At 38.3% G+C, this 24,990-nt stretch overlaps 1 protein-coding gene across 1 annotated transcript; it reads right to left on the bottom strand.

Moving 5' to 3' along the window:
* Window positions 1-341: 341 nt before the first annotated feature.
* Window positions 342-24,029, bottom strand: pax3b (paired box 3b). Its single transcript, XM_056238583.1, has 9 exons — window positions 23,556-24,029; window positions 22,069-22,304; window positions 21,771-21,897; window positions 21,021-21,167; window positions 7,462-7,661; window positions 7,209-7,374; window positions 6,941-7,122; window positions 2,060-2,279; window positions 342-713 (listed from the first exon to the last, which is right to left on the bottom strand). The coding sequence occupies exons 1-9, from the start codon at window positions 23,638-23,640 to the stop codon at window positions 679-681; spliced, it is 1,398 nt and encodes a 465-aa protein (XP_056094558.1). The 5' UTR covers window positions 23,641-24,029; the 3' UTR covers window positions 342-678.
* Between the last annotated feature and the right edge of the window lie 961 nt (window positions 24,030-24,990).

Below are 24,990 nucleotides of genomic sequence, written 5' to 3' on the forward strand. Positions count from 1 at the left end.
CATTCATCCGCAGTCACACAGAGCCAAAGCACAACCAAATCAATGTTCTTCCACAAAATGCATGCAATTTTGTTTTTTAACCACTACAGAAGTTACATAGTGTACTTTATAAGTTCCAAAATGCTGTACAATTTTCCAATCATTTGTCATAAAAAGAAAACCAAATGTCAAGGAATGCGTTAGGAAAAAGTTCATTGTCGGCTCTAAAATATTTGTCTTTTATTTACAACGTGGGCAGAGAGCGATGTGTCTGTCATCATAAGAACGGCCGATCTCGTTCCACGCTCTTGATTTGGACGCCGCCGGTTGCAAAGTCTCGAATGAATGTGGCCATGCATTTCTATTTCTCATATTGCACTTAAACATGTTTTGCAGTAAAATCATACACAAATGTCTCCTTTTTTCGTTCTGATTCAACTTGTCTTGTTGTGTTTTCTGAGATTGTGGATAATTCAGCTGGAAGGGCTTTTGAAGAAGGGAATGTTTTAGACAGAAAAAGCCCTTTTGATCTGCCGGCTGTGTGTGTGTGTGTGTGGCTGCATGTGCCATCCTGTGGCATAACAGTTTTATTTATATTGCCAAGTCAAAGAATTTGGATTTCAGTCTTTATTTCTCATCAAATCCTAATTCCGGCTTTGAAAATGCAGGACTTTGGGAAAGTTGAGTTGCACGACCCGTTCAGGCGATTTCAGGCCTCAGATAATGAAAGGAATCTAGAAGAAGAAGAAAAAGAGGATTTAAAATGTAAAGATCATGATGAAAATGTATCAATAAAGTTATATGATTTGTTTGAGTAATACAGAGCTTTAGTAATATTTGGTCTGATAGTGTTTGCATGAGTTATTACAGCTGCTGGACTCTGTAAGAAAGCATGTGCCGTCCATTGGACACAGTAATCATGCTGGCGAACGCTGACCCTCCTCTTCATTAAAGAGCTGCTGTATTTGTGCGACGGCCTTTTCATCAGAGCGTAACTGTATGAGCTGACTGTAAACTGGGATAGTGAGTTAGACAAGAGCAGCTGCTTCTCATCATGATACTGCCACAGGAGATTAGCATCCAACCATGACATTCACACACACGCAAACCCAGTCCAGATATTACAGAATCAGACCTTTGCAAATCACACAGAACTATATACAAACATCTGATGTGAGCGTGAAGCCTTTTACCCTCCTATTACATGTTCAGGTTCAAAATCTCAGGTCACGAACAAACTGCAAGTATTGGGAGTGACGATCACATTTTGGAGTTGTTCTGTCAGTTTACAGATGACACTATCACTATCAAAATTGTAATGACCGACATAGCGATTACTGTAGCAATGTTTTTTGTGTCTCGCAGCTGTAAACAGGAAATACACATGCAAATTGACTAATGAAATATTATTACTTGTTTTAATTTTATATTATCATTATGCTATATTTGTAGTGTGATTTTGAGGTTAAGTGATTTATTTAATTTATTGAAATTTATTTATATGTATTTATATTATATATATATTTTTTTTTTTGCTTAGTGATGAATTTATAAATAATTTTATTGATGTTACATTATATATTAAATTATATAAATATATGATATAAATAGAATAACATATAAATATGTAAATTTTTTTTAGCTAGATAAAATATTTGAATGCCTATGATATAGAGAATATCTAAAATATAATGTTTTTACAATAATAATAAATAATGTATAATTGTATAATAATAGTTCATATATATATATATATATATATATATATGCCGAATAATTATTTATATTAATCAAGAATAATTTATAAAAAATATTTTTAATTTATATGTAATGAACAGTGTAAAATTGCTGGTTGATTTTGTAATTGATTTTTATTTATTTATTATTATTAAAGTTTTAATTTTTTTAATTTATTTTTGGTCTTTTTTTTATTTAATGAGAAATAAATTGTGCATGCATACGATCAGCAAATGATGCAAACTAGAATTGGACACACACCTTCCAGACATTAGAGCATGTGCGCAAAGCCTGTAAATCAAATCATAAACAAAAAGCAGGCTGACAGTAATAACGACCTTACTTTGTCCATACTGGCTGTACTGGTAGGGGGCGCTGTGCTCTGTGCTGTAGAAGGAGGCCGGGCCGTAAGACTGAGGACTGGGCAGGTTCGAACGGACAGGTAGAGTCGACAGGTTCTCGACGCGCTGAGAGCACGAGCTGCTGACGGATACACACGACTCCAGAGAAAACTCAGCCTGGCTCTGGTGTGTGACTCCAGCTGGGGTTATCAGTCCCATAACCTACAGGGAAAGAGTTCTCAGTCTGAATCACACACTGTCTGTTCTACATAGTATGTGAGGATGGGATTAGTGCATTTAAAATCACAGTGCATATAATATTCTGAAGGCCAATTTCTGTCATTTCACTCATCATCATACACGGTATTTGTAGAGAAATGGGAAAGGTGCTGGTAATTTTCAGCCATGATATAAGCAGACATTTCATTTAACCCTAAAACACAACCCAATGCAATGCATAATTCAAAATACGGGGAAAACACCTCTAAATTATCAATACAGAAAATTCTGTCATATTAATGAGATTGTCCTCTAAATGGACAGGTCTTTGGTACAATATGCAACAAAAAAAATTATGTTAGCAGTCAAAGCTGTTTTTGAGAACTGCTGGTATGCAATAATAAGGGACTCGAGACGCTGTGTGTTTAGCCGTGACTGTATTGTTTAAAACAACACACACACACACACACAGACACACTTGCTTTGCAGATATCTGGGTAGATCTATGTGTCCTGCAATTGATCAGGCAAAAACAATAATTGAATTTGGGGATTTTTTAATCTGATTCTAGGACTAGAACGGAGCCAGAGGGCAGTACAGTGTGTGTGTGTGTGTGTGTGTGTGTGTGTACTCTTTATTATTTAACCTAGAAAACACTGTTCTGCATTTCAGGAATGTTGCATGTGTGCTCTGGGGAATAAAAGTTCCTGAAGCATAATTGAATCTACCACCAGAATTATGGCCAAAATAAACACACACTCCAGCCGCTGCACCAAATAAGCACCTTTACGTAGAGACAGAAAGAGAAAAGCATGTCTCCCAGGCTACAGGATCCTATTACATCAGTGGACACAGTAAACGCAGTACAACACACACACAGACACACGGTCACGCACATGGTCTCGCTTAAACCCTTTCCCAGAGTGACATGAGCCGAATCCAGGATCCGCAGCTCTGGAAGACTTTCTCTGCGAGTTTTGGAAAATTTAGCAACAGAAAGAAAATTGATTTAGATTAAATTTCCTGGATACTATTTAAACTTAAAATTGTTCATAGAAAATCTGAGTGGTAAGCAGTGTGACCATAGATGTGTATTATGCAGATGCCACAATGAGTTTTCCAAGATGCCACAAACATTGCTGTAACATGGTTGTAAAAATCATCTGCTAAAGTCTATTGCAGATATAGATATTCATACATGTGTATAACTTGTGTATAACTTATTAAAACTTGCTCTAAAGTAGTCACGGACTGGCGATCACGTCCCAATATGGCAGACGGCTTACATATACTAACCGGCCCATAAAAACAGCCGCTAATGATGTTTCTATGTATCTAAGAGTGTTAGACTTTTTTTAGAGCAGTTTTTGCATTTAGGTAATAGTTCCAATCAAATTAAATTAAGTAGCTTTCATTTTTTAAGTTTAATTTAATTCACTATAGCAGTGTTTTCCAACCCTGTTCCTAATCGATCACACACTAACACATTTTCCAACTCTTCCTAATCGATCACACCTGAATCAACTCATCAGCTCGTTAGTAGAGACTCCAAGACCAGAAATATATGGGTCAGAAAAGGGAGACATCCAAAATGTGCACTGTTGGTGTGCCTCAAGGAGCAGGGTTGGGAAACACTGCACTATAGCTTCAGAAAATACACATTACATGGGTTTGTAATATTTAAAGGGGTGATCGAATGCCCATTTTCCACAAGTTGGTATGATTCTTTAGGGTGTTCATGTAAAGTTTGTAGCATACCTTGGTTAAAATTCCTCAATGGTTGTTTAAAACAACACCCTTTTTACCTCCTCAAAAACAGCTCTGATCACAGCGACCCGTTTCGGTGCATGTCTCTTTAAATGATAATGAGCAACTGCTCGCCCCACCCCTCTCTTCAGTGGGGGGTGTCGACACAAGACACATACAGTGGCCCTGTCCCAAATGGCACACTCCGGACTTGTGGACTTGCTCAGAGTCCACACTTCGGTGACGTCATGTAGTGCAGACCTATAGGGCCCTTAGCGCGAGTCCGCGAGGGCGCATTGAGAGGTATTTTTGGGACAGACTCGATCGTCACGCCGGAAACAGGAAGACGGTCTGATTGTTGTTATGGACAGGAGCTACAGGTTCGGGGAAATATGCTGCCTATTGTTGTTGTGTTTACATATGACTCAGTAAAGCCCTGACATTCGGTTCTATTTATTTAATGAATCATAATGCGATCGTATTATTCAGCTCGCTATTATTAGCCTATGTTTGAGACATCAACCACTGGTCGATGATCATAATGTTTGTATAAACTTGTCATAAAAACCATAATGATAATTACACTTAAATATTTTCTTCTCAGCGATGTTAACAATTGTCCGTGAGCGAAATCTCCTCCCATCCGTTGTCTGATTGGCCTTTCGCAAGGATTCCTGGGTAGTTAAAGTGCGTGGAGCCTGCATCTATGTGGGCTTCGCGGAAGACCGCTTCAAGGGTACACAGGGGGCGCTGCTGAGCACACTTCAGAGCGTTAAAATGCTAAATGGGACGGCCTACGGACTCGTAGACTCGGCGAGTACGCGCAATTTAAGTCCACGAGACCGAAAGTCCGCATGAAGTGCGCCATTTGGGACAGGGCAAGTGATGCCTTGGTGGACAGTATACAAATGGATGAGGTCGGAAATATGTTAATACGGGTAATATGCTAATACGGGAAATATGCTAATATGGGAAATATGCTAATACGGGTATGCTAAAAATAATTAAATAAATATTTAAAAATATTATTTATTCCTGTGATCAAAGCTGAATTTTCAGCATCGTTACGCCAGTCTATAATATGATGATTTGCTGCTCAAGAAACATTTCTGATTATTATCAATGTTGAAAACAGCTTCATATTTACGTGGAAACCTTGACAGGATTCTTTGATGAATAGTAAGTTCAAAAGAACAGCATTTATTTGAAATAGAAATCTTTTGTAACATTTTAAATGTCTTTACTGTCACTTTAGAGCAATTTAATTCAGCTTTACTGAATAAAAGTATTAATTTCTATTAAAATAATTCTATATATGCAAGACGGCACAGATTGAGACATCCATCTCAATATTACACTAGGATGCTTTGAATCTTAGCAACATTTTTCACGTATTAGTATTACCACTAGATGATGACAGCGAGAATGTGAGACTGTAATACATTCACACCCGTCAAACCTGTAATTCACAGCGGTCTGTCAGTGTTCTTGACAAACACCTCCCGTGGAGGACTCGCTGCGCTCCTTTTACAGATGAGAAACATGTGTGGGTCAGTCGTCCGATCTATCACACTGAGGAGGGTGTGTGTGAGTGTTGCTTTGTCTTCTGTGCTTCGCTTTGCACGGTCCAGTGATAAAGCTAAAGATAACCGAATGAAAAATGGCCCGTGGATGGAGGAATTTATCTGCGTAATGCGTCGCCTTGAAGTGTGTAATAGTTTGTACAGAAGCCAGAAGAGACCATTAAACTGACACTCCACTGTGGGTCAACAGGTGGGATCGACTACACCTTCACTGAGATGTTTTTAAGTTTAAAGGGCTTAAGCAAAAATATAAATAACATTTATCTCTTTTTTATGCAGTGGTTTAGGGTTTAAGCTCTATCATGCTGTCAATTACCACAGGAGATAATGTTTCTAGACAGTTTGCAGCTCATAGTTTTGATTAATTTGTCAGTTAAAACTGTTATCTGAGCTGTAAAGTGTCTAAATTGTTCTTTTGAGGTGGGTCTACTTTTCTGTGTTGATGAACTTCTGATAATACATTACTGATGTAATGAAGTCGGCATATATATGCATATGTAACAGTAATTAAATCATGAGCTGAGCAAATGAACAACTAACTTGAGCATTTTTCCACAAAAAGTGATATATATTAAATATTTATAAGTAGTATTAAATTAAATATTATAAAAGTTATAAAAAAATGTAAATATTATATTAAAAATTAATATAATATTACAATAATATTAATTTATGTATTATATGAAATGAATAAAATGTATATGTAATATTATGAAATATATTCTCGATTATTAATTATTATTTATATTAAGTATATTATTAAATATTATAGCATACATCAAATTATATGAATACTATATAATGTATTAGTATGTTAATTTAAATAATAAGAATATTATTTAATATTATATTTTTCACTGAATATATATATATATATATATATATATATATATATATATTCAGTGAAAAATATAATATTAAATAATTTTCTTATTATTTTAAGTATATATATATATATATATATAGCCACGTCAGAATATTTGAAGATTTGGTAAATGATTCTATCATATTCAGTACACATGCAATGTTATGGACATACTGTACCTTCTAAACAGTGTGAATATGATTTTATTTTAAATGTGTATTTATGATGCTGCACACTTGGCTGCTGGACGTCCACGATGAGTGTGTTACTGTATGCAAAATAAGGGACTTTATTTTCTGTGGTAATCAACATCAGGCCAATGATGCTTTACTTATTCGATCCACTTTAATGTACAGGTCATTGGTTAAACCAGTCATGCCCCTCCAACAAAGACTGGAAACTACTTAATACTGACTGGTTTGGAAAAATAATTTTTAAATGACTAGAAAGTAATTCTGTGACTTTATTACCTGAGAAGACAGTCCATTATTAATGGAAGAGTTAGCGTGACTGTTATGTGGTCCAAATGTATCTGAATATCCTGCGTAACCATGGCGACTCGAGAGACAGTATGAAGCCCCGCCCTCCGGCCCCGCCCCTCCTGAACTCTGATGATGCGGGAGCGGCTGAGGTCTGAGTACAGTACTCGAATCTGAGAACAGATACATGCAAATAATGGTTGCAGAATACATCAGAATGTATTTTAGGTAAAACTGGAATTTAATATAAAATGTTTACCTTGAGAAAGGCCAGCGGGTGGGTACGGGCTCTCTGACAGCTGATACGGGGAGAGACTGGACATAGCCGGATGTGAAAACCCACCAGGGATCAGGTGATTGAACGCCATGATCTGATTGGCTCCCGCTTGCTTCCTCCAACGAGCTCGTCTATTACTGAACCACACCTGAGAAAAGACAAGCGTAGGAAACGGTTCATATGTTTTTTTTTTTATTCTGTCTATTCATTTTGAGGTGTATGGGTGTATTTGCACCTGTACTCGTGCCTCTGAGAGTTTAGCTCTCTGAGCGAGCTCTTCTCTGGTGTAGATATCAGGGTAATGTGTGCGTTCGAAAGCTCTCTCCAGCTCCTCCAGCTGTTCGGCCGTGAATGTTGTTCGACTGCGCCGCTGTTTCCTTTTCAGCGGCAGATCGGGCTCAGATTCCACCTCTGAACCTTCATCAGACGGACTCGCTGAAACACATGCAAAGTATGCAAAGAATAGAGTTTTTTTATTCGATTATTTAGACATTTATTTAAAGGGGTCATTAGCCTGGGAAAACCCAGAAAACTTCCGGCAAATTTAGATTTGCTCTGAAAGTTAGTCTGGCAAAGAGCTCATTCAAGCCCATTTCCAATCCGTTGAAATTGAGGCACCAATCAGAAACGTTGGGGCGGGCTTTACACGATGACGACAGAGCTGGGATTTTGAAGCAGATTTTGTAGCCTACATTACAAAGATGGATGCCGCCGTCGAACATCACTCGTTCCAATCAGCTATCGCGTCTGTTTTAAGCGATTTGAACGTTTCCTTTTTATTAAAAACCGAGCAAAGAACAACACTCGGAGATGTGTCTCTGCCGCTCTGCATACGTCATCTCCTTCATCGCTCTGATTGGTTTTAGGTCTATCCGCGACGTCTGTTGGTGACGCCCCTCTGGAAATGATTTGTCTGTGACGCTTTGCCAGACCATAACTCAGTTACAACTGAGAATGGTCTGGTTTTAACCAGGCTAAGGGGTCATGACATGAGAAATCAAATTTGCCTTGTTCTTTTTAAGAGGTCTTTGTAAAAACAATTAAAACATCCAGCAAGTGTAACCGGTCCGACTCGAACCACTCCGAGCGGGATTTGAACCCGGGTCGCCTGCATGGGAAGCAAGTGCGCTAACAAGGACGCTAAAGACCGCAGCCGCTAGCTCGCCTCTTGAGATCAGGGGAGTGAGGTTTACACGCACAGCTCTTTACAACAGTCACGCACACCCCTAAACTAACCTAACTCACCCCCATACCCCTAAATTATCATTTACTACAATTTTTTAATGTGTAATAAAAACATTTAAACATAAATATTTGAATTAGATTGGGTTTTTTACTATTTTGGAAACAGCAGAAGTTTATGGTAAATCGCCACTTATACAATCATATAAAGTGGTCGACCTACAACATACACAAATACAAACAAGCACAAAAGACCTTCCTCAACTGGCAGAACTACAAAACAAAATGTTTTAGCAGCTTTTTCTCATTTTTAATGTTGTAGTGCTTTTATGAGGGAGAATTTTATGAGCTTTTTTGCATCTTTTCTTGAAAGACTTCAGAACCTGGCTTATTTTTGTGTGTCACAGTAATTCCTTGTCTGTTTTTTTATCTGTCATTTTTCCCCAGTAACTGAACAACCAAAGTGCAACAGTCAATAAAACACAAGAGACAATTAGAGCTGCAGGAGGGAATATAAAATGCACATGTGACTTTTTTTTCTTTTCTTTTTTTAAACAGGATGAAAGAGAAATACAAAGGAAAAAAGAAAGAATGGATGATCATTATATTAAATGGAAAAAAAAATCCTATAAATCCTATAGGAGAAAAACCTTTGAAAGAAAACAATTAATAAATCAAACCTGATACATGTCTTCGTAAAAAAAGTTAAAGTTGAAATGTTTTTCAAAAATCAGCCATTGTACCTATGAGGACTCATCGAGAACTATGGGAAATTCCTACAATTTCACAGGGATTTGGCTTAGGGAACGCTGAACTTTGTGGAAAACTGTTCCTCAGCCTGGAATGACTTCCCAACAACACATGCCAAAAGGAGAAGCTGGTAACTATATATTCATGGGGCTGGAATTAAAGGAGATTCATATTTATTTCATTTATAATCTTCAGACATTGAGCTATTAGTGCATCTCTCTCTCTCTCTCTCTCTCTCTCTCTCTCTCTCTCTCTCTCTCTCTCTCTCTCTCTCTCTCTCCTCTCTCTTCTCCTCAGTCTTTGTTGGATTGATTTGCACGCTCCATCTGTGGAATCCGTCACGACGGCCAGGGCTCTCAGTGGAGGCTGTCACCTGCCCTGGAGGGGGTGGAAGGGGCATCCAGAAGGCCAAAGGTGGGTGTGTGTGGGGCAAAAAGGGAAAAAGCTGGGCCAGAGTAGTTCAAGTGCTAAATCTCTTCAAAAACCCATTCACAAGAGGCACAGAAGCACCTGAAACCTCAGATCTGGATGCAGACACAGATAATTCAAAGATCAGAAATCCATTCAAATCTGATTCTGATCCAATCCGTTCAAGGAATGAGAGCTGAATAAATAATGAGTCGCACATAGGGTTTTCTAGTTCTGTGCACTCACATATATTTAGTTCAGGCATGATGAAGACTGATTGGTCTTTTACAGGCAATCTGCAAGCAATCACATCATTACCACATGGCACAAGCTGATTGGTCTTGATGAGATTGCTTGCTCGGCATTTAAATAGTCTGGTTCATTGTTTGCTGTAAGCTAGTCCAGAGTTCCTCTGAAACCCTCCACCTTCCCCAGCTCCACCTGCCTAGATCTGCTATGGCATTTATGTACGTCTATTTATGCAGCAGCAGCAAATCTAACATGCTCATTGCAGTGTTTCTGTGTATCTATTAGCAGTAGCAAGTCAGCAGGAGCATTGCAGATCTAGTCCGACAATACCAAACACATTAACATTGCCATATTCATCAACATGCTAAATCTATTTTGAGAGCTGTCATGATTGAAATAACTTTGAAGGGAATTTTTCTTTTGTTTGACATTTTGTTTTGTTTTGTTTTCTTTTCTGTGTTCAAATTTGTTTATTATTAGGATAAACCCCTTGAGATGTATCATCTCGTTTTCGAGGGGGTCCCAAAATGTGTGTGCGAAATACAAAATGGAAATATACAAGATTCTGTTTTCCATCAAATTATAGTAGATGGTGATTTAAGCTGTGAAAACTGGTAAGTGGAGATATTTCTACGGATTCTAACACTTAAATTTAATTTTGGGGTGTAACCTAATATATTTTGGGTGATTCAGTGACTTTACAAATTATATATATATATATATATATATATATATACGTATATATACACACATGTATATATAGCACTAGGTGGTGATCAAACAGGCTGCGTTTTTCTGTTCTGTTTTTAATCTTATTTTTTTATATGTTTGTCTATGTAAATATGCTCTAGACATTATCTATATCAAACCGCTTTCTCGCGTCATGTAAAGTGATTGCAATGTGGCAAATTGGAAAAATGCAGTCTCAAATGAGATTTGACACCAGATGGGAAGATTATCAGTGAACAATGTATTTAGTTTGTATCATTTTCTCACACAAATCTATTGTATGACTTGAAATAAAGTGCAAAAGTAGCATGAACTGTTTTTATGATACTTTTATGGTGCTTTTTGCCATTTTAGGAGCTTTTTAGGAGCACTTTTTTTGAAATGGTGTCAAAATGTTCATTTTTGACATTTGATCATCAGGTTGCAAATAAGTAAGCACTTGCATTTTTATATTTTTGCTGAGTGAACGGGAATCAATGCAAGTGAATAAACAGAAGGAAAGAGCAAACAGTAAACACAGGTTTAATACAGAAGAAAACAGACCGCAGGCTTCTAAACACACAGAACCAAAAACCCAAGCGTCATGGAAATGGAACCACTGGACAATCTAGAGATATTCTGCCTTCTGTAAATACACAGAGTGTGTGTTTGCCTTTGTATGTGTGTGTGTCTTTGGCATGTAAAGGTAGCGTGTAGTGCACACGAGTATGTGTTTTAAGGTCTTGCTTAGATATTTTAGCCCTCCGCTATGTAAACGGTGCGGTCACTAAAAGCATCTCCAAAGTTTCTTTTCAGCTCTGGGCCCTCGTCGCTTAAATTCAATATTTGGAGGCGAAACATCACCCCGAGTACATTTACCTCCTGCGTTCAGGCACACAAAATCCACCTAATACCGTGGGACGGCAAACGCAAAGGCACTTTCACTTCTTACCACAGTTTCTTATGACACTTTGGTAACACTTTTCTTAAAGCCTTTAAGTATAATACATTATAAAAGTATTTTTAATGCATGAATTATGCCTTGTAATGCACCTTATAATGCATTGTATAGTCTCATGAATAACTGTAACTACAGTTATAATACATTATAATACTTATATAATCATTGAACACACCTTTAGAAAGTATAATACATTAAAACACATGATAAACAACCAATTTCAGAATCTGCAAATATTATAATGCATTTATTATGCATTTTAACTTTGATTACAATTATTTATGAAAAGATATAATGCATTATAATGTACATTATGAATACCTAAGGGCTTTATTTAAAGTGTTACCGAAACTTTTATAAAAAGAAGACTTAATATCCTAAGTCATTTTTCTTCTTAAGTAAATGTATCTTGATTTAAGAAAGTTTTTTTTTGTTTTTGTTTTTGCAGTGTTACGCTTAGCTTTGGTCTGAGGCAAGCGACAGAGGTCCGAGATAAAACCATATGTGCGTGTGTAGCGCTCTGAGTTTGTGTTTTGGTGTGTGTTCTTCTGATTCTCTTGGGGGCAGGTAATGAAGAGGGCTAATTGAGCCAATGACATGCCCCCTCGCCATCAAAAACAGCCCAAAAAGAAAGACAAAGAGGGGAACAAAAGAAAGCTTGGGAACAAATGCAGCGTCTCGAAGAGGGGAGAGCGAGGCGGGTTCGCTTCAGCGCCGAGGCTGGCTGAGTGACTGCCCGACTACATTAAGCAGTACATAGAGAACTAACAGATGCCGGAGACAGAAAGGATGAGTGACAGCTCGTGGGCCCATCTGCCCCCCAGCGTTTAGGAACAGAGAGAAACAGAGAGAGGACTTGACTTGCTAAAGAGCAACTGTGACCCTCGCAGCTGCCCTCAAACAACCACACGTTTCAGCTCTGAGCCAAATGTGCTCTTCGTCTGTTTAGCCTCTTTTTTGGTTGTGTGACTTATGTAAAAGAAGCTAGTGTGTATGCAACTATAAACATTTCAAACAGTGGTATGGTGCATGCTATGGCCTCATCACATAGCACGTTTAATTTGGCGACTGGCATCAAGTTATCAATTCCTGAAGATTATTTTGCGGTTTGAATCCAAGTTTGTGTAGAAATGCATTGACTACGGTTCAAAAGCAAGGGTGGATGTTCAGCAAGGTTGCATTAAATTGATCAAAATGTGACAGTATCCTTACAAAACAAATGTATCCACAAAAATATGAAGCAGCGCATGTTTTCAACATTGATAATAATAATAAATGTTTCTTGAGCGGCAAATCAACATATACTGATTTCTGAAGGATCATGTGACACTGAAGACTGGAGGAATGATGCTGAAAATACAGCTTTGATCACAGGAATAAATTACATTTTTAAATATATTCAAATAGAAAACAGTTATTCTAAATTGTAATAATATTTCACAATTATACTGTTTTTACTGTATTTTTGATCAAATAAATGCAGCCTTGGGGAACATGAGAGATTTTTTTTTTTTTTTTTTTTTTTTTACATTAAAAATCGAACCAACTCCAAACTTTTGAATGGCAGTGTGTCAGTCTATCAAATAATGAGTCAAGAAAAAGACTGCTGTTAATATATTACTTCACACTGGACATGGAGTGTATTGCATTTTAGGATAGTACTCAATGCGGTGTGTATATTGCACATTTTGGCAATTCATTTTGTGCACACAGAAAATGTGCATACTATGAACAGACTGTAAGATTAGTATGCGATTGCAAACATAGTCAGTGTTTTATGCTGAAGGGAATAGGAGTTGAAACAGGAAGTAGTCACCTGCCTCTCTAAACATACACCAATGTGACCTTTGCTCCCTGGAGGTCAAACGCCAGTGACCTCAAACCGCTCTGTTTACCAATTGAAAACACATATTCAGACAAGTGTTTGCTGACTGTCTCCTAAGAATTCACTACCTAAAACAAGTTTTTCTTAGCAAATTGATCAGGAAACTGTATTTTGTGATTGGGTGAGTTGATTCATATTTGATAATAGGTTCAGTTATCAACTATCCAATAAATAGCAGCCGTCCTGAACTCTCTCTGTTGTTTTCGTGCTGTCTGTGTTATAACTCACACACACACACACACACACACACACACACACACTGTAATTTTGCCTTCAGGGTCTGAACACAAGCAGACACGGATTCCTAAGTCTGCTGACCCTGACACTGCTCACTGGACACAATGGAGACAGTTTGGTTTGGGGGGTTTCCCCGCATTGTCCATCCCACTGTAATCCTTTCAGTGTCTGTCTCTCTTTTTATCAGAAAAGGAAACAATGTATGCTTTAATATTTCATATAAGATAAAAATGTTACTCTGTACTCCATAATTTCACAATTCCAAACCCACGTACAAATTTTTCACATGTAACTCCTCCTAGAAATGTCCTATCTGATCAGACATCCCATTGAAGACTCCTTCCTTAGCAACGCCTTAGTAACACCTTAAATTCTATCTAGCACCAACTGGAACGCCTCAGAAACCACCCAACCTGGAAACCACTTAGAGAATACCTTAGTAAATCACCTTGCATGACTGATTTAAATACTCTCCTCCCATATGTTTGAAAGGAAACTCCTACAAATGCAAAAAATAACCCTGACCGTGCCGTTTAAGCGCAAATTTTCCACTGTGGTGTCTTTAGTAAATCCTGACAGTAGTTGTTTAACGGCAAAAGAAGGTTTGCGCTGGTGCAAGGCAAGCTGTTAGTAAATCTGGCCCATTGTTTCAAAGCAGCTTTGCATGAAATCTTGATGGCAATATTTAAAATATCTTAATATCTTCATGCCAAATTTAGCATAATACAACTGGGCAATCATTTATTTTACATTTTGCAATGAAACAAGCCGAGATTTGCTATATAGTATATAGCTTTATGTGAGTATACTGTTTTTATGCAGGTAAAGTATCTGGACCACACAGAACATCATAGCAACCGCCTAGCAACCACTTCTCAAGTACTTAAACAACATCAGGCCTTAATGAACGTCACTTTTCAATGCTGTTTTCAGCCCAGGCTTTGTCTTGCCAATTTGGTCTTGATGAAGTTTCCTTTTTTAGGTCTTCCTGGTGGTGCATTTGTGTTTCTGTGCTTGTGTGCATGTGCTTGTGTTTGCTTGGGCTTTCAGAGTAAATTACGAGCCGCTGACTGCACACTCCATGGTGCCACACAAACCATCCCACACTGGGCCAGTTGGCACTGTTTGTGAATGCATGTGTACGTGTGTGTGCAGCCATGCATGTGTTTGCATGTTTGTGCATGTGCATATGTTTGGCGACGTGTGCATATGTGCGTATTATAGGAGTGTCAATCATTTTACACTTTTTAAAGTTGCATTTTCTATTCTGGCCATATACAATACAATGCTTTATCCCAGCTAACAGGGAACTTTATCTAATGTTCTGGCAAGGTCCTCTGGTTACACTTTATTTTAAGGTGTCACTGTTACAGTGTAATTATATATTTAAGTACTGAGTAATATTAAGCAACTACATGTACTTACTATAGGGTTAGGGTATAGGATTAGGGTTTGGTTGAGGGTTAGTTGCATGTAATTATGCATAATTTAATGTTATTACTATGGTAAGTATACATGTAACATTATGTAACAAGGACACTGTAAAATAAAGTGTTACCGGTACTCTTAAAGTTCTAAACAAACATTTTTCCAGTAAAGTTAATAGGACGTTCGTTCAAAGTTATCTGGTCTTTAATTATGCTCTCAAAAATCATTCATGGAGCTTCATTTTAGTTGCACGCTTTGTAAACGTTACTAGATGGTCCAAAAGTAACATTCCCAGAATGTTTGCAAAATTATAAAATGAAACTGTTAATGTTCACACAACCAAGATAATACATTTTTTAAACATTCAAAAAACAATGAACGTTTTGAACATTCAGACATTCAATAACCTTTTAACTTAATAGGGTTATTTGTAAGCTGGGATGAGGGGATTTTTGGAGGATGGCAAACAGTGAGATTTCACTCTCCGCACACACTCAAACATCTTTGAGTCTTTAAGATGAAATATGGAGTCAGTATGAAGGAAAGGGTTCAGGAATCAAGCTGCTGCCTGTTCAAAAGAAGGGTGTAAAGACTGAACTCAACTTGCCTGTCTGTGTCTCCCAGAGAAGGAGGGGCGATGGTGGGAATGGAACGGACAGACAACGGCCCACAGATATTAATCGAAAATGCGCCGCAGGCCAAGAGAGGTAGAACGGGGCATGGGGAGGACGGAGGAGAAAAAGAGCGAGGCGTGTTTGACTCATTGGCAAGATGAAAGTGAAGTTCAAATAAAGAGCCTGATTTAATCGGCTCGGGCAACTCGTCTTTCTCGGATCGCGAGACGGGCAGAGCGTGACGGACGGGCTTTGTGGAGGCGCGCATGACGAGAGGCTCGCCCCCATTGTGACTGACGCTCCGGGCCATGAAGGAACAGCCGAGGAGAACACTGGTCCCTATTGACCGAAATAGCCTTTAATAAACTCCCGTCGCCATTAAGTTTGACACTGCATCCCGATCAGTATTATTTAGGGATCTGAAGTGGTGTTAGCAGGGCATTGGTGGCAGTCAAATAACGTTCACCTTAATTAGTCACGCAGGGATAGAATGTTAGCTCATTAAATATCACTATAGAACAGCAAAACATCAGTCACTCCAGCTGTTGACTTCAGCCAGAAGGCAAAAATAGACTCTTTTACTCTGTTTTTTAGGCCTCTTTGCACAGTAAATGGTACAGCTGTCCTGTCCTCTTAACAATTCATGTGTTGTCATATTTTAATAAGTCTGTTTTAATAGTTTCTCCTTCAAAGTTCCACAGAAGACAAAAGTCAGAAGTTTGGAAAGACATGAGGGGGAGTAAATTATGACACTTTTCTTTCTTTTTTTCTTCCAAATATAATTTTTAGTATATACATTTAATTTTTTTTTATTTTAAGTGAAATGCTGAACTCGCAGAATGAATCTATCATTGCAGCCACAATAAACATCCTCTTTCCAGATTTCCAATGTTTAATTCGTTCTGTGGTTTTTGTCTCCCACTCTCTTCATGCCTGTTGCCATAATATTTGTCAATTTATGAATTATTACTTAATCTAACTCATTTTAATAAAAAGAAATGATTGAATGAATTAGAAAAAATATTACAAATGAATACACATTTCTGTTATTTAAATGTCTGGACTATACACTACCAATCAAATGTTTGGACTAATGTCTATTATGAATATTTCCACATGTTAGAATGATAGTAAAGTCATCAATACTATGAAACAACACAAATGGAAATATGTTCAAGGAATTTAATTGTATAGAATCCAGCTCTATACATTGTGGACATTCTCTCATGTGGTGCTATTATTGCAGACTTCCACATATGTATTCTGGACACTTGTTGTGTCTGTCAATTTTTTTTAAATGTTTTGCTGAGAAAGGCACAATTTTATTTACATTTACTTTTTAATCATTTAGCAAATCAGCAGACACTTTTATTCAAAGCGACTTAAAAATGAGAGCAATAGAAGCAATCATCAAACTAACAATAGTGCAACAATATGCAAGTGCCATGCAGTCCCAGTTAGTCTAGCACAGTACACGTAGCAAGATTTCTTTATAATTTAAAATTATAAATTAATATTTTTTTTTAATTTATATTAATGTACAACACTTTTTAAAGAATTGTCAAGCACATTTAGAAAAAAACCTGTAGACTGATAGTCTAATTTATGTATTTTGTAACTGGCTGATCAATACCAAGTGATGTAACCCTTTGTGAGTTGCAATCACCATTATAGGCCCTAAATTGTTCAAGCTATTTTCTAAATATAATGAATATCATTCTTATTATATTTGTTTGAGGCATATCTTTCCAACAACTTCAGATCAGTTACAATCCTGCCAGAGTTCTGCCTGCAAACTGTCTGTATGTAAATTTAAACATTCATCAACTCACACATTAGTAAACTCACACATTAGGGAAACGCAAGCATGCTTGCTTGACGTGTGAGAACCAATGAGGTTCATTCTCATGTTACGCAGCAAGTTTGAGCTTCAGCAAGAACCAATGAGGTTCATTCTCGTGTTACGCAGCACGTTTGAGCTTCAGCAAGAACCAATGAGGTTCATTCTCGTGTTACGCAGCAAGTTTGAGCTTCAGCAAGAACCAATGAGGTTCATTCTCGTGTTACGCAGCACGTTTGAGCTTCAGCAAGAACCAATGAGGTTCATTCTCGTGTTACGCAGCAAGTTTGAGCTTCAGCAAGAACCAATGAGCTTCATTCTCGTGTTACGCAGCACGTTTGAGCTTAAGCAAGAACCAATGAGGTTCATTCTCGTGTTACGCAGCACGTTTGAACTTCAGCAAGAACCAATGAGGTTCATTCTCGTGTTATGCAGCAAGTTTGAGCTTCAGCAAGAACCAATGAGGTTCATTCTCGTGTTACGCAGCACGTTTGAGCTTCAGCAAGAACCAATGAGGTTCATTCTCGTGTTACGCAGCACGTTTGAACTTCAGCAAGAACCAATGAGGATCATTCTCGTGTTACGCAGCACGTTTGAACATCAGCAAGAACCAATGAGGATCATTCTCGTGGTATGCAGCAAGTTTGAACTTCAGCAAGAACCAATGAGGTTCATTCTCGTGTTACGCAGCACGTTTGAACATCAGCAAGAACCAATGAGGATCATTCTCGTGTTATGCAGCACGTTTGAACTTCAGCAAGAACCAATGAGGTTCATTCTCGTGTTACGCAGCAAGTTTGAGCTTCAGCAAGAACCAATGAGGTTCATTCTCGTGTTATGCAGCAAGTTTGAACTTCAGCAAGAACCAATGAGGTTCATTCTCGTGTTACGCAGCACGTTTGAATTTCAGCAAGAACCAATGAGGTTCATTCTCGTGTTATGCAGCAAGTTTGAGCTTCAGCAAGAACCAATGAGGTTCATTCTCATGTTATGCAGCAAGTTTGAGCTTCAGCAAGAACCAATGAGGTTCATTCTCGTGTTACGCAGCACGTTTGAATTTCAGCAAGAACCAATGAGGTTCATTCTCGTGTTATGCAGCACGTTTGAACTTCAGCAAGAACCAATGAGGTTCATTCTCGTGTTACGCAGCACGTTTGAACTTCAACAAGAACCAATGAGGTTCATTCTCGTGTTATGCAGCAAGTTTGAACTTCAGCAAGAACCAATGAGGTTCATTCTCGTGTTACGCTGCACGTTTGAGCTTCAGCAAGAACCAATGAGGTTCATTCTCATGTTATGCAGCAAGTTTGAGCTTCAGCAAGAACCAATGAGGTTCATTCTCGTGTTACGCAGCACGTTTGAATTTCAGCAAGAACCAATGAGGTTCATTCTCGTGTTATGCAGCACGTTTGAACTTCAGCAAGAACCAATGAGGTTCATTCTCGTGTTACCCAGCACGTTTGAACTTCAGCAAGAACCAATGAGGTTCATTCTCGTGTTACGCAGCAAGTTTGAGCTTCAGCAAGAACCAATGAGGTTCATTCTCGTGTTATGCAGCAAGTTTGAGCGTCAGCAAGAACCAATGAGGTTCATTCTCGTGTTACGCAGCAAGTTTGCTGAAGCTTAAACTTGCTACATCACTTTTAGAGAATTACAGACCTGTCTCTCTCCTACCATTCATTGCGAAAAAACTTGAACGAGTTGCTTTCAACCAAATGTCATCTTTCCTGTCTCTGACCAACCAGCTAGATGTCAACCAATCTGGCTTCAAGAAAGGCCATTCAACCGAGACTGCACTACTGTCGGTCACAGAAGCCCTGCGGATCGCAAAAGCTGCTTCCAAATCCTCAGTTCTCATTCTCCTGGACCTGTCTGCTGCCTTCGACACTGTGAATCATCAGATCCTTCTGTCCACCCTCTCATCACTGGGCATCACTGGAACTTCCCTCCACTGGTTTGAGTCCTATCTCACAGGTAGGTCCTTCAGGGTTACATGGAGAGGCGAGGTATCCAAAGCACATCAACTGAACAAAGGGGTTCCTCAGGGTTCAGTTCTCGGACCGCTCCTCTTCTCCATTTACACCACATCACTGGGACCCATCATACAGGCACATGGTTTCTCTTACCATTGCTATGCTGATGACACACAGCTCCACCTCCCATTTCAACCAGATGATCCCACAGTAGCTGCACGTATCTCAAGCTGTCTGGCGGACATCTCGGCATGGATGAAGGAACATCACCTGCAGCTCAACCTGGCAAAGACTGAGCTTCTCGTCCTCCCTGCCAATCCGTCTTCACAGCACGACTTCACTATCCGTCTAGAGTCATCCTCAATCACCCCATCAAGGTCAGTCAGAAATCTTGGAGTAATATTTGATGACCAGCTGACCTTCACAGACCACATTACAAAGACAGCTCGAGCATGCAGGTTTGCAATGTATAACATCAGGAAGATCAGTTCTTTCCTAACTGAGCATGCAACACAACTTCTCGTCCAGGCCCTGGTTATTTCTAGGCTTGATTACTGCAATGCTCTTCTGACTGGACTTCCATCATGTGTTACTAAACCTCTACAAATGATCCTGAATGCTGCAGCTCGTCTGGTCTTCAACGAGCCCAAAAGGGCCCACGTCACTCCGCTGTTCATCTCCCTGCATTGGCTACCACTCGCTGCTCGCATCAAATTCAAAGCTTTGACGCTTGCTTACAGATCTACAACAGACTCAGCTCCGTCCTACTTTCACTCCCTACTACAAGTCTACGTCCCTACCAGAAGCCTACGATCGGCCAAGGAGCGACGCCTCCTGGTGCCATCACAGCGAGGCACTAAATCACTCTCCAGAACATTCTCATTCACGGTTCCATGCTGGTGGAATGATCTCCCCACTCTCGTCCGTAATGCAGAATCCCTGACAGCATTCAAAAGACAACTGAAAACTCATCTCTTCGTGAGTACTTAACATAAAAAAAAAATTAAAAATTAAAAAAAAAATCTTCTCTTTTAAATCTTTCCTTCCCTTTTAAATCTTCCCTTGTCTGGCTTTTGCTACTCTGGGGTGCGTTTCCCGAAAGCATCGTTAGCCAACTATGGTCGCAAGTTGGTCGCAAATCCCATTGAACTCTATTGGTAACGACGGAACTTGCGACCATACTAACGATGCTTTCGGGAAACGCACCCCTGAGCAATGCCTGAACTTTGTATTTTGAACACTTCTTGCGTCGTTCTTCCCTCTTCACGATGACTCGCTTGCTTTAGTCCTCAGATGTAAGTCGCTTTGGATAAAAGCGTCTGCTAAATGACTAAATGTAAATGTAAGTTTGAGCTTCTGTAAGAACCAATGAGGTTCATTCTCGTGTGCGATCTCTTTATGAACTTTTTGAAGTGTCAGAGTGTCAGTTGTGTAGCTGTCAATGGAGGGACAGAAATCTCTCAAATCTCACCTAAAAGATATTAATTTGTGTTCTGAAAAATTTTGGGGTGAACTAACCTTTTTAATATGGCTATAAAAAATGTGTAGGATCCACTCACATCTGTCTGCTAGAATCCCCTCGATACTGTGTCCGCTCCTGCGGGCGATTTCTTCTTGCTCACGCTTTTCGATGTCCTCTTCATCCTCATCCTCCTCCTCGTCACCTCTCCCATATCTGCCTCTCATGATGCGGCTTAATGAACTCACTGAACAAGAGTTGAACAGAATGTAGGCCTATGTTATGATAATGATGACAATTGTTGTAAATGGGGTTTTTTTTTCTCAAGCATTTAATAAAAAAGTTGAACAGAAAGTGTATTGTTTTCTTTTTACATAGAAATAAATATTTTAACAATGTTCACAAACGTTTCAGTAACCACAAAAGTTAGACAACAAATTAACCAGGGAGAGCGGCCTCATTAAACAGCTGTGCTATACATTTAAAACATGTCTCAATTTTATAGTAGACTAGGCTTTATAATAATTGATCTTTTTGATTTTGAAAGATTTGTGGTTACTAAAATGTTGAAAACAGTTCAGCAACTTCAGCAAAACGCTAGCGAACATAAATCGTGTTCGAGCGAACATTGACAAAACATAAATATTTTCAATGTTTATTTCTCTATTTTTTTTTTTTTGTAGATTAAAGAAATTTTAGAAATAAACTTTTTTGTTTAAGCCCTATGTCTTTGAGATAGCAGTTGACGGCTGATGAAATAGGCGTCTATAGTCTTTTTTTTAATCCCGTAAATGTCAGCATGTAACATACCGGTAAATAATTCGCACACTTTCCTATGTTTATCCCATACCTGATGGTACGTTGTCCCGGTCACAAATTCCCTCTTTGAGCAGTTTATCCCGAATTTCCCAACTGAATATTCCAGGATTTTCCCGTTTATATTCCTCAACGCGCTTCTCCACATCTGGAGATGTAGTCTGTTAAAAATAATATAAAAATAAAAAACAGTCAACAATGTGCCTGATTCAGTTCAAAGACTCTCGTTATGTCATAAAGGCAGCGCTTTCTGTCGACCAGTTGCTTTGAGTTTGCTCGCAGAACTCCTGCGCGCCAGCTGTAAAAGATGAATCCGCACTTCAGGGCCTCACCTTGGATTTACTCCCGCCGATTGCTCCAGGCCGGATGGATCCAGTCTCCTGATACCGACACAGGATTTTGGAGACGCATCCGTGAGAGACTCTGAGCTGGCGGGATATCATGCACGGTCGGATCCCGTGATGGGCCATCTCCACTATCTTATGCCGAATGTGGTTCGGTAGAGGCCGGCCGTTGATGAAAACTCCTCCGAGCTGGTTGACTCGACCCTGACCCATCGGGGTTGAAACTGCATCGAAGCAAAAATGATGTAAGAAACGGTCATCGAAGTATGCACGAACATGATATAGAAAAAATAATCCATGCTGTTTAGCCTATAGTTTCCCTAATTATAAGGAAGAGCCGCTCGATGCATGTACATTTAATTCCCTGACATTTGAGCGGTTACACTTTATTTTAAGGTGTCCGTGTTACAGTGTAATTATGCATTTAATTACTGTGTAATAATAATTAACTAGACCTACATGTAGACTATAGGGTTAATAATAGGGTTTGCTTTAGGGTTAGTTGCATGTAATTATTCATAATTTATAGTTATTTGGCTACTAGGCTATAACTAGGCCTACGTGTAACGTGTAACAAGACCACTGTAAAATAAAATGTTGCAAATTGGTTACAATCAAAATAGCATGGTTTTTCCATGCTATTTTGAATTGAATTAGAATTGAGTTAAATAAAACAAAATAGAAATGTCTAAATATCCGAAAGAGTTCAATTGAAACAAATATGTTGTTAATGATGAAAACAAATAAAAAATAAGTATTCCAATTAAACATATTCATAGCCAGAACTTTACCTTATACTGTACAACTTTTGGTTACATTTTATTTGGTAACACTTTATTTTACAGTCATTGTTACACGTTAGCCTCATCCTAACCTTAACATGTAGGCTAGTTAGTCTACTTAATATTACTCTGTTAAATGTATAATTAATTACAGTGTAACAAATACTCCTTAAAATAAAGTGTAAACACTACATTTTAAGGTGTCTTTGTTACACTATGTGTTAAGCAATAGTTGCATGTAATTGTGCATAATTTACAGTTAGGCCTATTACTACAGTAACATGTAACAAGGACACTAAAATAAAGTGTTACCGATTTTTTTCTGTTTTAGAGAACCCGAAATCAACACATTGGTCTGCAGAACCTAATGTAATAATCTAACATATAAGCTATTGTTTCTAAATAAGAAGGGTTATTTGCTCATCCAAAGAACCACTGAAGAACATTTATTTTTATTTCATATTATTTTTTATAATTACATAATTAAATTTAGGCTTTTAATATTATATGTTATGTAATATGTTAACAAACGTTTACTAGCTAAATTAAAAACATTTTGAAAAATAACATCACCGTTTTCAGAACTTATGCAACCCCAATTCCAAAAATAGTTTACACATCACCTCAAATTTCTACTATTAGCATAAAAAAAATATTTTTAAATAGTTTTTAATGTAGGCTAATGTATTTTACCCTCCATTGGGAAGCCAGTGCGGGGATAGTTTTGAGAGAGAGATGGACGCATCATCCTGGGAACGGTCCCTGCCAAGCCGTTCATTGTTGACTAAAAGTGCACTTCAGGCAAACCACCAGGGCTTAAAAATACATGTAAATATTCCACGATCAAAAACCAAAACCAAAAATATAAGCTCCAGTGATCTTTTCGTATCCCTCAAGGAAAATAGAAAGTAGAGGATGGAAGGAAAAGTTATCAATCAGATGCAGCCTCTCCACGTTTGTGGTCCTTCGGTTGTTCTCATTATGTGAGGAGAACTATAATCGCCGCGTTATTGTTATTAGCAGACGTTTGGGATGAGCGCGAGTTCTCAAACTACTGAGACATTCATTAGTTTGCAGAGACCTCCTTGTCTATTACTCGAACAGCGCGTTCTGATTGGTCCACAGGATTCCGTAACCGAGAGCTGATTGGTCGAAGATGTACACTTTTGCTTTCTGAGCGTTCCAACGTGGACTGAAGATATTCAGCGACTTACAGCTAATGTAGCCTGTCTAAATTCTACCGAAAAATATTTAAAAAAAAATTAAAAACAGTAATTTATATATATTGTGTAGCCCTATATATATATTTAATTTAATATTAAATCAATCTCGTAACATGTTTTATTAAAACGTATTTTAAAGACAGAAACTCAGACTGAAGCTTAAATGAACAAAAATAAGTTATTCACTTAAGATGATTGACTGATTTAACTCTCTCAGTTCTCTCTCTCAGTTCTCTCTCTCTCTCTCTCTCTCTCTCTCTCTCTCTCTCTCTCTCTCTCTCTCTCTCTCTCTCTCTCTCTCACACACACACACACACACACACACACAGTGACTTCAATGACATGTGGCTCTTTTGTTGGACTAAAAAGAAACTTCAAATGTTTTCTTTCTGCCTGCGCGCGGGGACAATGGGGCGCACGCGGGAGGGAAACACGCGTGGGAAACGGGGGTCCTTTCACGTGCAAAACACTCGATTATTCTCTCTTACTTAAAAAGTTAAATCAACGCCAAATAGCCTGGACCCTGGAGACACCGACCCAGCTATTTAATGGAGAAGTTAACAATGAATGTGTACGTGTGTGCGTGTTTGTTAATGAGTCGATGCATTAATCGCATTATTGCTTTTGCATTATTTTCCTGACTGTCAGATCTTTTCATTTTAAATGTAAGCCTATCTCTTTATACTGGCTGTAAATCATCTTATATTTCTACATTTACAGAGGCTGAATAGAAAAGCCCTATGTCGAGAATCCAGAACATCTGACCTATCTTTGACTCTGAAAATATGATGGTTCCAAATAGAACCAAATGGATAAAGAGGAGAATGTTTAGAACACAAATAAGACAGACTATTGTGCATTTATTTTTTACTTTCATTTTGAAAAGTCTAATATGATGAAGAAAA

Source organism: Rhinichthys klamathensis, unplaced genomic scaffold (assembly GCF_029890125.1).
Source record: "Rhinichthys klamathensis goyatoka isolate OS25496 unplaced genomic scaffold, OSU_Roscu_1.1 h1tg000527l_1, whole genome shotgun sequence".
Classification (NCBI taxonomy): Eukaryota; Metazoa; Chordata; class Actinopteri; order Cypriniformes; family Leuciscidae; genus Rhinichthys; species Rhinichthys klamathensis.